Source organism: Belonocnema kinseyi, chromosome 2 (genome assembly GCF_010883055.1).
Source record: "Belonocnema kinseyi isolate 2016_QV_RU_SX_M_011 chromosome 2, B_treatae_v1, whole genome shotgun sequence".
Classification (NCBI taxonomy): Eukaryota; Metazoa; Arthropoda; class Insecta; order Hymenoptera; family Cynipidae; genus Belonocnema; species Belonocnema kinseyi.
Window position 1 is genome coordinate 114,549,761 of NC_046658.1, and position 13,766 is coordinate 114,563,526.

At 24.4% G+C, this 13,766-nt stretch overlaps 1 protein-coding gene across 1 annotated transcript in view; it reads left to right on the forward strand.

The window, feature by feature from the left end:
* The window catches only part of LOC117167188 (vacuolar protein sorting-associated protein 13B), a 116,331-nt gene that overhangs the window by 69,089 nt on the left and 33,476 nt on the right, over window positions 1-13,766 (forward strand). Inside the window, exons 34-39 of the mRNA XM_033351913.1 lie at window positions 518-600; window positions 692-870; window positions 5,470-5,674; window positions 7,012-7,176; window positions 12,479-12,640; window positions 12,759-12,958. Of these exons, the coding sequence (XP_033207804.1) occupies window positions 518-600; window positions 692-870; window positions 5,470-5,674; window positions 7,012-7,176; window positions 12,479-12,640; window positions 12,759-12,958 (994 nt within the window). The remainder of the gene's footprint in view (window positions 1-517; window positions 601-691; window positions 871-5,469; window positions 5,675-7,011; window positions 7,177-12,478; window positions 12,641-12,758; window positions 12,959-13,766) is intronic.

Sequence of the window (13,766 nt, forward strand, 5' to 3'; positions counted from 1 at the left end):
TTAATTTTGAAAAGTTCCGAATTGTCTTCTAAAATAAATTATTGTGCAATTTTGAATACCCGAACTACAGGTCAATTTCAAAAATTATGAATTCATTTGTATTTATAAAGTTGATCAACCTAAAATGTTTTTTATAAACAAAAATTCAATTAAAATTGAAAAGTTACGCCTAAAAATGAAGTCCTAAAATAAATAAATATCTGAAGCAAACAAAATTTAAAATTGCACATTGTAAACTGAATGATTTCATAATTGAATAGGTTAACAATTGAACCTAACATTTGAAGAAACTTCAAATCGAACTTTTTTCAAATTGCATTGTATCATGTGATGCGAAATTCGTGATATTTCAAGTGATTGGATAAGTTTTTGTTCTAAAAATTTGTAATTCCTGGCCAAAAAGCCATTCTGTAAATTGAATATATTTTTTAATCGTGTAGTTTTTATTATTTAATCATAAATATCGATATTTCTCAAAACTCTGTTACTTAAAATTACTAATAATTCAAAATTGTAGTGCCTTTACAAGAAAGAGGACAATTCATTAGCATTTGGGTGCGAATAGTCAAAGAAGATGATAGAGGAAAAACTAAGATTCTTGTGAGTATCCGAATTCTTTAATTCATTATCCAATCAACATAATAATAATGAGCTAAAAAATGAAGAAATTATTTTTTTTTTAATTATACAGGCAGTTTTGAGTCCTCTTTACATGATTCGATCATATTTACCAGTTCCCGCTAAGGTTCAAATCGAAACTCCTTCTTTGAAAGGATTGCTGCATACTACGGTTAAGGGGCGTGGCGAGAAACAGCAATTATACTGTCCCGGCACATTCGAACACTTTCATCAACTCACTTTTCAATTGGAGTAAGTACCTACTTAAAATTTTACTAAGATATCAAAGATTTCCAAGATTCCAAAAGATTTCAAGGAATTATAAAATATTTCAGATTCCAAAAGAATTCCAAAGATTTAATTGATTATAAAACATTTCGAAAGATTCCAGAAGTGTTCGAAGACTTCAACAGATTTCACGGATTTCAAATTTTTTTAAACATTTCACAAAGATGTCAAACATTTTACAAAGATTTTCAAGATTCGAAAACATTTCAAATATTATTAAATATTTTTTTAAATTTTGGAAGATTGCAAAGATTTTAAAAAGATTTAAAAAATTTCACATAGTTTTCAAAATATTGCGAAAGACATCAAAGATTATAAAACATTTTGAATGATTTCAGAAGTTTTCAAGGATTCCAAATGATTTCATATATTTAAAAAAATTGGAAATATTTCACAAAGATTTCCAAGATTCGAAACAATTTCCAATATTATAAAATATTTTTTAATATTTCAAAAGATTGCAAAATTTTAATAAAGATTTCACACAAGACTCAAAAGATTGCGAAACATTTCACAAAGATTTTGTCAAAGATTGCAAAAAATTTCGAAGATTTCGAAAGATTTAAGAGGTTTTCAAAGATTTCAAAGTTTTCAGAGATTTCAAAAAATTTCAAACATTTCACAAAAATGTGAAAGATTTTAGAAACATTTCAAATATTCTAAAACATTCTAAAGGTTTTAAAATATTTTTAAATATCGCATTAGGTTGCAAAGATTTTAAAGATTTTACCAAAATCTCAAAGATTTCAAAGAAATAAAAATATTTCATAAAGATGTCAAAGATTTCACAACGATTTCCAAGATTTCAAAGATTCTAAAATATTATTTAATATTTTAGAAAATTGCAAAGACTTTATAAAGATTCCAAAGATTCCACAAAGGTTTCAAAAAATTTTGAAACATTTCACTAAAATTTTTACAAAGATTTCGAAGATTTTGTCAAAGATTTCACCAATATTGTTAATATTCCAAAAGATTTTGAAAAATTTTAGTGTTTTTCAATGATTTCAGAGACTTAAAAAAAAATCGAACATTTCACAAAATGTCACAAAGATTTCCAATATTTCAAAGGATTTCATAAATTTCAGAATATTGCAATTACTAACGAAGGTTTCATAGATTTCACAAAGATTTCCGAGGTTCCAAAATATTTGACAAATTTAAAAATATTTTTTTAATATTTTAGAAGATTGTAAGGATTTTATAAATATTTTAGAGATTTCAGAAAAATTTCAAAGATTCCAGAAATTTTCAAAGATTTCAACAGATTTCACGGATTTCAACAAATTTCAAACATTTTACAAAAATTTCCAAGATTCGAAAAGATTTCAAATATTATAAAATATTTTTAAATATTTTAGAAGATTGCAAAGATTTTATAAAAATTTCAAAAATTTCAAATAGTTTTCAAAAGATTTCAGAAGTTTTCAAGGATTCCAAATGATTTAATATATCTAAAAAAATTGGAAATATTCCACAAAGATGTCACAAGATTTCACAAACATTTCCAAGATTATAAAATATTTTAAAATATTTCAGAAGATTGAAAAATTTTAATAAAGATTTCACAAAAGATTCAAAAGATTTTCAAAAATTTCACAAATATTTCGAAAGATTTAAGCAGTTTTCAAAGACTTCAAAAAATTTCAACGATTTTACAACAATTTTAAAGACTTTAGAAACATTTCAAACATACCATTCCGAAGGTTAGAAAATATTTGTAATTATCTCATGAGATTACAAAGATTTTATACAAATGTTAAATATTTTATACAAATTTTAAAAAATTTAAAGATTTAAAAAAATTACAAATATTTCATAAAAATCTCAAAGATTTCACAAGTATTTCCAAGATTTAAAAGATTCTAACAGATTTCAAAAATTCAAAAATATTTCTTAATATTTCAGAAAATTGCAAAAGTTTTGTCAAGATTCCAAAGGTTTCACAAAGGTTTCTAATATTTCAAAGCATTTCAGAGATTTGAGAACATTGCAAATACTAACAAAGGTATCATAGATTTCACAAAGATTTGCAAGATTCCAAAATATTTGAATGATTCTAAAATGTTTTCAAATATTTTAGAAGATTGCACAAATTTTATAAATATCTCAAGAAATTGCAAAAATGTTAAATATTTCACAAAGATTTCAAGGTTTCAAAAAGATTTTAAAGATTATAAAATATTTCGAATTATTTCAGAAGTTTTTAAAGATTTCACAAAGATTTTTTTCCTTGAATTTTTATGCATATCCCCCAAATTTGTTCAAATCCACACAAAAAATAAATTCCTTTTTTTAAAATTATTTCCTATAAGCAAAAAGGCGTTATTGTATATATAATTCAGAATCGCTTAAATTATTTGTAATACATAAAATATTACTTTTTCTGTCATGTATATGTTTAAATAATTTGTTCAAGCAATTGATTATTGTTTATAACAATTTTATTTCAGTATAGAATTAGAAAGTCGTGGTTTTTTTCTGAAATTTTGCACATTCTGCCCATTTTTCAATTACAGTGAGGTAATAATTATTTCAGGTTAAGAAACATAATTGCTTAAAGAATTTATTATAATTTTTAATAATATTCTCTTTGAATTTTTTTACTTTTTATCCACTTTTAACTTAGTGAGGTAACAATAAATGCAATTGAAGATACATAATTGTTCAAGTAATTTTTTTGTTTAAAGAATGTTCTCTTTGAATACTGCTAGAAGGTTGCATTTTTTTTAATGTTCTACTTTTTGTTTATTTTTTCTTAAAGTGAGATAATAATTTATGCAATTTAACAAACGTAATTATTGAAGACATTTATTGTTGTTTATCGCTATCCTTTATTAAAGCAATGCTAGAAATTTGCATTCTTTTTGATATTTTTTGCTTTGCTTTGGTTATTCAGTTATGAACACTTAATAAAAAAACACCAGAAAGAATAATTTTTTAAACAATTTCTTTTCTGTGGATATATTTTTCTGTATGAGAAAAGATATTTTACATATTTTTCAAACTTTCTGCATGGATCATATTGAATATAAATTTTCCTTGAAGTAGTCACTACGAGACTTTTTCTTTAAATTAATATTTTAAGAACGTTAGCAAAAGAGTAAAACTACCTAATTTTGAAAAAATGGAATACTACTTAAAAGTGATTCTTGTTGATGTTCATTTATTATTTAAGCACAACTAAAAAGTCAAAGAAATGCTGAAAATCTAAGATAAAATTACAACTTTCTAGCATTATTCAAGGAGAATGTTATTTAAAAAATTATATTATTATGTTTGTTAACTTGAATTATTTATTACTTCATTGTAATTAAAAAGTTGACAAAAAGTGAAAAGTTACAGAAAAAATTATTTCTATTTTTTATTCTATCCATAATTACTGCCAGTTTTCTAACAGAATATTGTTAAACATAATAATGAATTGATTAAAAAATTATTGTTGTTAAGTCTAATTGATTATTGTCTCGCTCCGTCTGAAAAGTTGAAAGCTCGCAAAACTCAATTTTTCAATTATGGAGTTTTTTAGGACCCTATAAAACTCGATACAACTAATATTGAAAATTTGAAATAAAAAAATGTGGGCAACCTTATTGATCACTCTTGAAATATGGTGTAAAGAACCTTCGTGAAATCTTCGAAATTTTTATAAAATCTTTGAAATCTTTTGTAAATTTTTATAAAATCTTTGAAATCTTTTGTAAATTTTTTTAAATTATCTAAAATCTTTTGAAATCACTTAAAATGTTTTTAACTCTTTTGAAATCTTTGGGAAATCTTTGAAATCGTCTTGAAATATTGGTCAAATTCTTTGCAACCTTCGTGAAATTTTGGAAATCTTTACCAAATCTTTCTAATCTTGTAAAATATTAAAAAATATTTTAAACTCTTTGAAATCTTTTGAAACTTTTAAAATCTCTGTGAAATATTTTTAATCATTGTGAAATTTTTGTGAAATCTTGGAAATATTTTAAAACTATTTTGAAATCTTTTAAAGCTTTGCAATGTTCTGAAATATTTTGAAATATTTTATAACATTTGAAATCTTTTAAATCTTTGCGAAATCTTTAAAATTATTGTTAAATACTTGTGAAATCTTGGAAATCTTTTGAAACCATTTTAAAATCTTTTAAAGCTTTGCAATGTTTTAAAATGTTTTATATTTGAAATTTGTTTGATCTTTGTGAAATCTTTAAAATTATTGTGAAATATTTGTGAAATCTTTTCAAATCTTATGAAAACCTTTGTGTAAGAAAATTCGAGAGAAATCTTTAAGGAGAAATATTGAAGGTCAACTCGATACACCTACTATTGACAATTCGAAATGAAATGTATGACAACGTATTTAAAATTATAAATATTATTTTCAAAAGGCATTTATTTTTGTGGGAATTTGAAGAAATTTATAGGGTAAGGGGATATGCACGAAAATTCGAATAAAAAAAATTTCAAATTAATTTTCGGACCACCCTAGTGGTCAATTCCTCGGTACTTGATCAAACTAAATTATTTTGTAACCAATATTTTGATTACTGAAATTAATACCCAATTTCTTTATGACAGGAGTGGAGTTTCAGCCTCAAATCCGTACGTTCCATTATCTTATAGTTCGGTTGACCAACGTATATTTTTTAAGAGGCCCGAGAAGGAAAATATACAAGAAATTCTGAAGGAATTAGATTCTTTAAAGACTGAATTGCAGTGGCCATTTCAAACCGATGAAGTTTTCGAATGGATCGCTGCAGAACAACCGCAGACGCACATTCAGGTAACTTTAGAATTTCCACTGACTTTATTACTAAAGTTAGGATTTCGCTGTTTAAATACTTTAATTAATCAGGGTGTCTGCAAGATTAAAGTGCATTAAAAAGAAAATAAAGTAAATAGAGAACAATTTAAAAATATTAAAAAAGTCATTGAATTCAGTAGGTTTGAAATAAGTTTATAAAAATACAAGGGAATTCAAAAGAATTTAATGAAATGTCTAAGAATTCAAGATTAGTGTAAAAGACTTCAGTATGAATTAAACAAAGACTAATAAAATGCAATAAAATGCGTAGCGTTGAGTGAATTTCGAAAAATTTAAGTACTTAAAAAACTTCAAGAGAATTTCAAAGAATTGAAAAGATTTCAGGATATGTTAATAAAAATTTTCGTCTATTATCAAATGTATTCAAATAAATTGAAAAAAAATCTGAAAATCTCCTGAATTTTTTTGAACCGTACAAAATCCCTCAACTCTTGTGAATAAATTCTTTGATATCCATTGAAATAGTATAAAATCCCGTGTAATTACATGAAATCTGATAATTCCTGAAGTCTTGGAAAATTTATGAAAAAATCTGGAGAGCTTTTAAAATTCCTAAAAATCATTTAAATACTCGAAAATGTTAGAAAACTCCTTGAAATTGTTTAAAATATTTTATAACTTCACCTTGATCCTGTAAAGTGACTACGTATCTTCCGAAATTCTTTAAAGCTTTTAAAATTAAATTTTTTTAAATATTTCTAACCCTTCGAAATCTCTTAAGATATATATTGTAAATCAATTCTTTGAAGTGATTAAAATATTATAAAATACCGTGAAAATATATGAAATCTGGTAGTATTTCCTGAAATTCTGGAAAATTGATTAAAATACATCGAGAGATATTAAAATCCGCTTAAAATCATAAAAATCCTCATAAATCTCATAAAATTCCTTAAAATCATTTTTAATGCCCTAAAATATGTTAAATCCTTTGAGATATTTTGAAAATCCTTTGATATCTTTTGAAATTCCTTGAGATTTTTTCAAGTTCTTGAAAAATCCTTAAATTTTTTTAAATCCTTTGAAATCTCTTCAAATTACTGAAATCTACTCAAAATTCCTTACAGTTTTTTAAAATACCCTCAAATTTGTGTAATCGTTTGAATTTTTGGACGTCCATTTGCTTTATTGAATGATCTTTTCATTTTTTTAAAGTGACTGAAGTGACTACGTGGCAGCACTGATTATTCTTGAAAGTTACTTAAAGTGCTTCTTACATAAATTCCCTGACTTTTCCCTGATTTTCAAGTTTTTATTTTTTCAAGATTTTCCATTTTTTTCTAAAAATTGTTCAGGTAAAGTATCAAGATGCTGGATTGGTATCGAGCACGCTGCTTTTGGAACTACAACCTTGGTGCTTTATATTAAATTCTTCTGGATGTCATATTTCTCTCGTATCAGAGGATGTAGAACTTTGTTCTGTACCTCATTTTGGAATCGTTGCACCTCCCAAATTAGAGGTAAAAATATTTTTTAAATAATAATTATCTAAATATTTACTGGAGGAAATGGTTGCCCTCAATTGTACTATTCCAAACCCAAAATCTTTATAGTTAAACAATTAGGGGTTTCAAATATTTGAAATTTAATCATTTTCAATTAAAGTTTTATAAGTTAGACAAGTTTCATTTCAAAAACCTTTAAATCAAAAAAATTTATAATATTATAATATAAATAAAGTCAAATTAAATCGTTTAAAAATTAACCATTTTTTATCAAACTATCTAATGGTATAGGGCACAATTTACCAATTATTACTAATTTTCATCCATTTAAGGTAGTTGTCGTGCCAAAGTTTTGGGAAAAAGTTTTCTATGATTTTAAGACCTGAGATGCTATTACCAATCATGTCTTAAAAAAATAATATTCCTATTTATAAAAAAAATTTAGAACTTACGAAAAAGAATTATTTTTACAATAGTTTTTGTAATTGATGTATTCTTTTGGGGAAATTATTCCTTAAAAATGTGTTTTTTCCAATTTTGAAGATAAATCAATAATCTTCAAATACAGTTATTTATTTTAAAAAATTGTTTCAACTCTTTCAGCCATAGAAAAACTTACATTCAAAATTTGAAACAGTAGATTTATAGAGAATGTTTCCCCCGAAAAAATAAGCCACCAATTATTGGAATTCAACCATTTCAAAAAACTGATAAGAAGCTATTGTAAGAAAAAATTCAACTACAAAAACATGGGTGCAGCAATTTTATTTTATTTCTTGAAATCATAGATAAACTGTTTATTTAAGACGTCGGATTAACACAACTACCATAATTTCAAAATTCTAATTTAAAAATAGTTAATCTACGAAAGAGATTTCCAATTTCAATTTTTTCTAACAATGAAAATTGTAATGAATTTATTTTTTGAATGAGAATGAATTATTAGTAATTCTTGCACAATATTTATGGTTTTTATGGTATTTTGCATTTTTCTAAACAATCCATTCGGAATATGTGCACAGCTTATGTGTTCAGAAATCTTTGGAAAATTATATTGCAAGATATTCTTAAATATATTAAAACAATTGATTAATTAAATAATTAAATAGCATTAAAAACATAATTAATCATTTCTCGAATTTGTTTCTAAAGTCCATGAATTTGAATAATAAGTCATACAAACTTTTATTTTAACTTCTTATACTTGAAATGCAATGCTTATTTAGTTAAAATTATTGTGGGCACTTTATTAACTTCAATTCAAACAAAATTTTTAAACAAATAGGTAAAGTTTGAACTAAAGAAGATCATTTTTCGACCAAAAATATAATAGTTAAATTTTTAGATAAAAAATTAATTATCCACACAAAAAATTCAACCAAAAAGATTCATTTTCATCTAAAATGATGAATCATTAACTTGAATAGATGAATCTGAAACCAAAAAGATGAACTTTTAACCAGAGTTTAACTTTTAATTAAGTTAACAAGAGTTTAACTTTTAATGAAGTAGTTCTATTTCCAGTAAAAAAATGTATTTTTAAAAAAGAAGAGTAATTGTTGTCTGAAAAGATGATTTTTTAACTAAATACCTGAATTTTGGCCAAATAGTTGAATTTTTAACTAAAAAAAGACATCCTTAACTGAAATAGTTGAATTTTTAACCAAGAATTTTTATTCCCAACAAAAAAGACGATTTTTCAACAAAATATATGAATTGCAACTAAAAAAGGTAAATTGTATACATACATTTTTAGTTGAAAAAATTAATTTGTCAATCATAGAGATGAATATTTTACTAGAATGATGGGATATCCAATTGAAATAATTTTAAAGTTAACTAATTTTTAAAATACAATTTTTTATCCAAGTGATGAATTTTCAACTTAAATGATCAATCTTAAACTGGAATATTTGAATTTTAAGCTTAAAAGATGAATTTTCAACTAAAATGATAAATCTTCAACGAGAATACTTGAATTTTCAACCGAAAAGATTAATGTTTAAGCAAGCAGATTATTTTCTACCAAAAAGTTTAATTTTTAATTATAGAAAGGGAAATTTCCCACCAAAAAGGAATAGTTCAATTTTTAGTAAAAAAAATTCAACCAAATTGATGGATTTTCGACTAAAATAATGAATCCTTAACTGAAATAGTTGAATTTTTAACAAAAAGAGGAATTTTTATTTTCACCAAATAAGACGATTTTTGGATAAAATGTATGAAATTGCAACTAAAAACGATAAATTGTCAGCCAAAAATTGTACACTTAAATTTGTAGTTGAAAAAATTAATTTTTCAATCTTGCACAAAAAATGTAATAGTTGATATTTCAACCAAACAATTTTAATTTTTAATAAAAAACAGTTTAATTCAACAATAAAGACGACTTGTCAACATAAGTTGAATTTTCAACTAAGAAATATTTTTCAATCAAGAGAATCATCGTTATTCAATTTTTAGTAGACACCCTGTAACGGTTCAATTGAAAATATTTGAAAAAATTTCAATTTTGATTTTTTAAGGATAACAATTTTTATTTATTTAATAAAATTTATAAGATTATTGTCTGAAAATGGTGGGGTTTCAAATCTTTTATTTTGAATCAGTGTCCAATTGAGGGGTAAGTGAACGAAACGTGATAAATCAATTTTGTGAACAAATCGAGATAATTATTGTTTCTGTATATATGGTTTCAAAGTCTAGTCACGAAATTAAATTAATAATATATATTTATATGCATATAATCAGACTTGCTAAACATGTTAACATCATTAAAATTCCAAAAAAATTTGCCAAAATTTCTCTTGTAATATATAATTTTACGAAACATTTATATTCTATTTTTTAATTGAAAATATAGTAATTATGTACATAATTGTCTTCTGATTTCGTAGGTAAGAAAGAAATTGTGCATTTCTCAATCAAATATACCTTTACTGAATCAAGAGATAAGAAATCCAGTTTGAAGTTAATAACTTAAAGACACTATTAAATGCAGAAATTTTTTGTGTGTAATAAGTATGATTAAACTTATCCTGTTGGGAATGGTTGAACTGCTATACGCCACCTGGTGACAAAAAACCGAACTAGAAAGAATAGGTACGATTTTAAAGTAGATGGAATTTACATTTTATAAGGTGAAAAAACATACTTTTTTACAGAAATATCTATCCAACTATGTTTTTCATCCTTTTTTAAAATAAGTTTTTAGTTGATCCACTGTGAATATAAATTAATAATGATTTTAAAAATTAAAATAAGTGAATAATAATTAATTTTACAAGACGTTTCGAAATCAGTTCGCAATTTTAGACTTTCCAGTTTCTAACTTTTAAAAATTATGTAAACTATTTCAATTGGAAAGTCATTAGTTAAACAAATATAAATTCCCGATTGAAACTTTATAAAATATTTTCAATTTTAAAATAACTTCAAACTAATATATTCATAAACAAAGGCTTTTTTAAATTTCAAATATTATTTCAGTCTAAAATATTCCATTTTTAAATCATTCTATGTGAAATTGTTTAATTAAGAAAAATAAGAATTACTTAATATTTCGAAATATCTGACTGTTTATTTAAAGTCAGTAATTGTAGTTAAATATCAAAAACTGCAATTTAAACGTTACATTTTAATTGTTCTATTAAAAAAAAATTAATCTATAAGTCAAATTTTTGAACTTCGCTGTATAAATAACAACAACATATTATTCTTTAAAAAATTCACGGACGTTGAAGAGATATTCAGAAATTTTGAAAAAATTCAAATTCAATTTAAAATTTGAAATTATTTGAAACAATTCAAAATATATACCGCCAAAATATAGATTTTGGCAGATTTCGAAAAAAAAATTAAAAGATTTTTAAGAATTTGAAATGGCTTCAGCAGATTGAAAAAAATTTCCTATGAAAATTAATAATGATTTTTATTTTGAAAAGAAAATTTTGAGTGATTATTCAAAGATATTTAGAAAGAATTACAAAATTATCAAAAATGAATGTGGAAGATTTTAAGGAAATTTGTTTAATTTGGCAGAATTTAAAAAGAAATTTAGAAAAAATTGGATTCATTCTAAAGGATGTTTAAAAGTACTGAAATAATTTCAAAAATAATCAAAAAAATTGAAAAAAAATGTAAAAAACATGCAGATTTTTCAAGATTTTCAAATAAAATTTGGAAGCATTTTAAGGATTTTCTAACCATTTACAATGTAAATAATTTAACTTTTAATTTAAGAAGTGTTCAGCTTATAAAAAAATGTAATCGTTCAATTTTTCATGTTTCTGGCTTAAAATTACTTTAAATAACGTGGAATTATATATTTAAAACTGAATCTGAATCTTTGAACTTTACCATTTATAAAAGTTAACAAATTTATTTTGTAGTTTAACTGCATTTAATTAAAAATTGTGTAGTTTAAAAGTGTTAGTAGCTTCCATTTTTTACGTGTAAATTATTTTAAAAGTTTGAAATTCGCAAGATTCCACTTTGAGTGCTTTCATTTGCAGCTCAGTTTTTATTAATTCAAATGGGAAAATTGTTAGCTTCAGTGTTCGATTTTTTAAATTTCATTGACAGTGAAAAATGTTTGCGAAGCGGGAAATGGCCGGACATTTTTTTCTTTGATTAAAACGGCTAACCTAAATCGTCTATTATTCGTATTCTTTGCACAATCTATATAAAATTTGTCACTTCATAGACTAATTAAAGTTGATTTAAACTCAAATTCATTGAAAGTTACATGAAATAGTGAAATAATTTTCGTTTTAAACCTATTTGACAAAAATGTGTTTTTTCATTTTATAATATGGAAATTCGATCTGAAACTATTTATTTTGATGAAGATTTGTTTTTTGTATTCAATCATTGTTTTATACTTCACAAAAATATCGTAAAAACACTTTTATGCAAAAATTAAAATACATGTTTAAAATTGTACCTACTCTTTCTAGTTCCAGTTTTGGGCACCAGGTGGCAAAATGATAGACCACCATTCCCAATAATTACATGGCTTCTAATTCACAATTGTACATTACTGAATGTTTGAACTTCAAATTGCTGAATTTTAAACATTTTTATTTTTATGTTTAAATGTTTTAAATTAAGAAAAATTCCTATTTCAATTCTTAAAGTAGTTTAGTTTTAAATATATGTAAATTAGCAAGAATTGAAAAAATATTTTGATGGACATCCTGCGATTAAAAAAAGGTCTCCTTGATCGCAAATATTTCCTTAATAATCATTGTCTCAAATATAAATATAGCTCTCTTATTTCAATCTGCTTCTAATTTATATTATTAAACCGATTCAGGGTACCTTTCATTTAGGAGTGGCAATTGGAGACACATATTACACATCCTCTGCTCTTCAATTGGCTCGACCTGACTGGAGTCAAAGTTTTTATATGCCAAAGATTGGAGGTTTAATACCAGTTGAAGGAAGTACGAAAACTGCTGTAGATTGTGGCTCTAGTGTAAGTAGCTAAAAATAATTTGCAAAACTAATTCTATCTCCTGCCAATTGATTTTTAATCAATCGCCAAATTGTCTTTGATCTCTTTTCAATATATCTATTTATTTATAATTTTTCAGCTTTGTATTGTAAACATCAAAAGCAGTATGCTTGAAGACATGCGTTTAGTTCGAATCTGTAGTAGTTATGTTATTGGAAACATGACAGGTCAGGAATTGTGTGTGGCTACACTCGCTCTTCCTGAAGATTCTAGTGAAATTGAACTACCTGCCGATCTCACTCCTCACAGTATAAACATTCTGCCAACGGAAGATCAAAAGTAAATTCATATTTCAGATTCAGTTAATAAAATATTAGGCCTCGGACTTACAACACTATTCACACGATTTGATACTTTTTTTGATCGATGACCTTGTTCTGCTATTATTTCGAAAAAAATCACACTAAAGACACTATTTTCTCACAATTTTTCGCTAATGCAAATATTTTTTTTTAACTTCTTTGAATGCTTTCAGAGGTGGGGGAAATCTTCTTTTGTCTTATGAATCAACAAAGTAGGAGAACTTTCAACCGAGAATTGAAATTTTCAACCAAAAAGATGAATTTTCCACAGCATGCATACATTTTTAACCAAATACTTGAATTTGCAACCAATAAGATTCATTTTCTATAAAACTGATCTTTTAACAAAATAAATAAATTTTTTACCAAATAGTTTAACTTTCCATCAGAAAGATTAATTTTCTTGTAAAAGAACGAATTTTCAGCAAAATAATATATTTTTAAGTACATAATTTGAAATATGGAACTCATGCTAGTTCAAATTTTATTTGATTAATTTTCAGTTGATATTTTTTTCGTTTCTAAAATTTTTATACTGAATTGTTGAATTTTCAAGCTGAAAAAGGTCAATTTTTAATAAAAATTTAAGTATTTAAATTTTTATTTAAGTGAATTAATTTTCAATAAAAAAAGGACTTGTCTGAAAAATAGTCAAGTTTTGTTCCAAATTCTTGAATTTTCAAGCTAAACACATGAATTTTCAACTAAAATTAAACATCTTTAACTAAAAAAAAATAACTTTGAAGAAAGTAGTTCAGCTTTCACTTAAGTAGTTGGATTTTCCA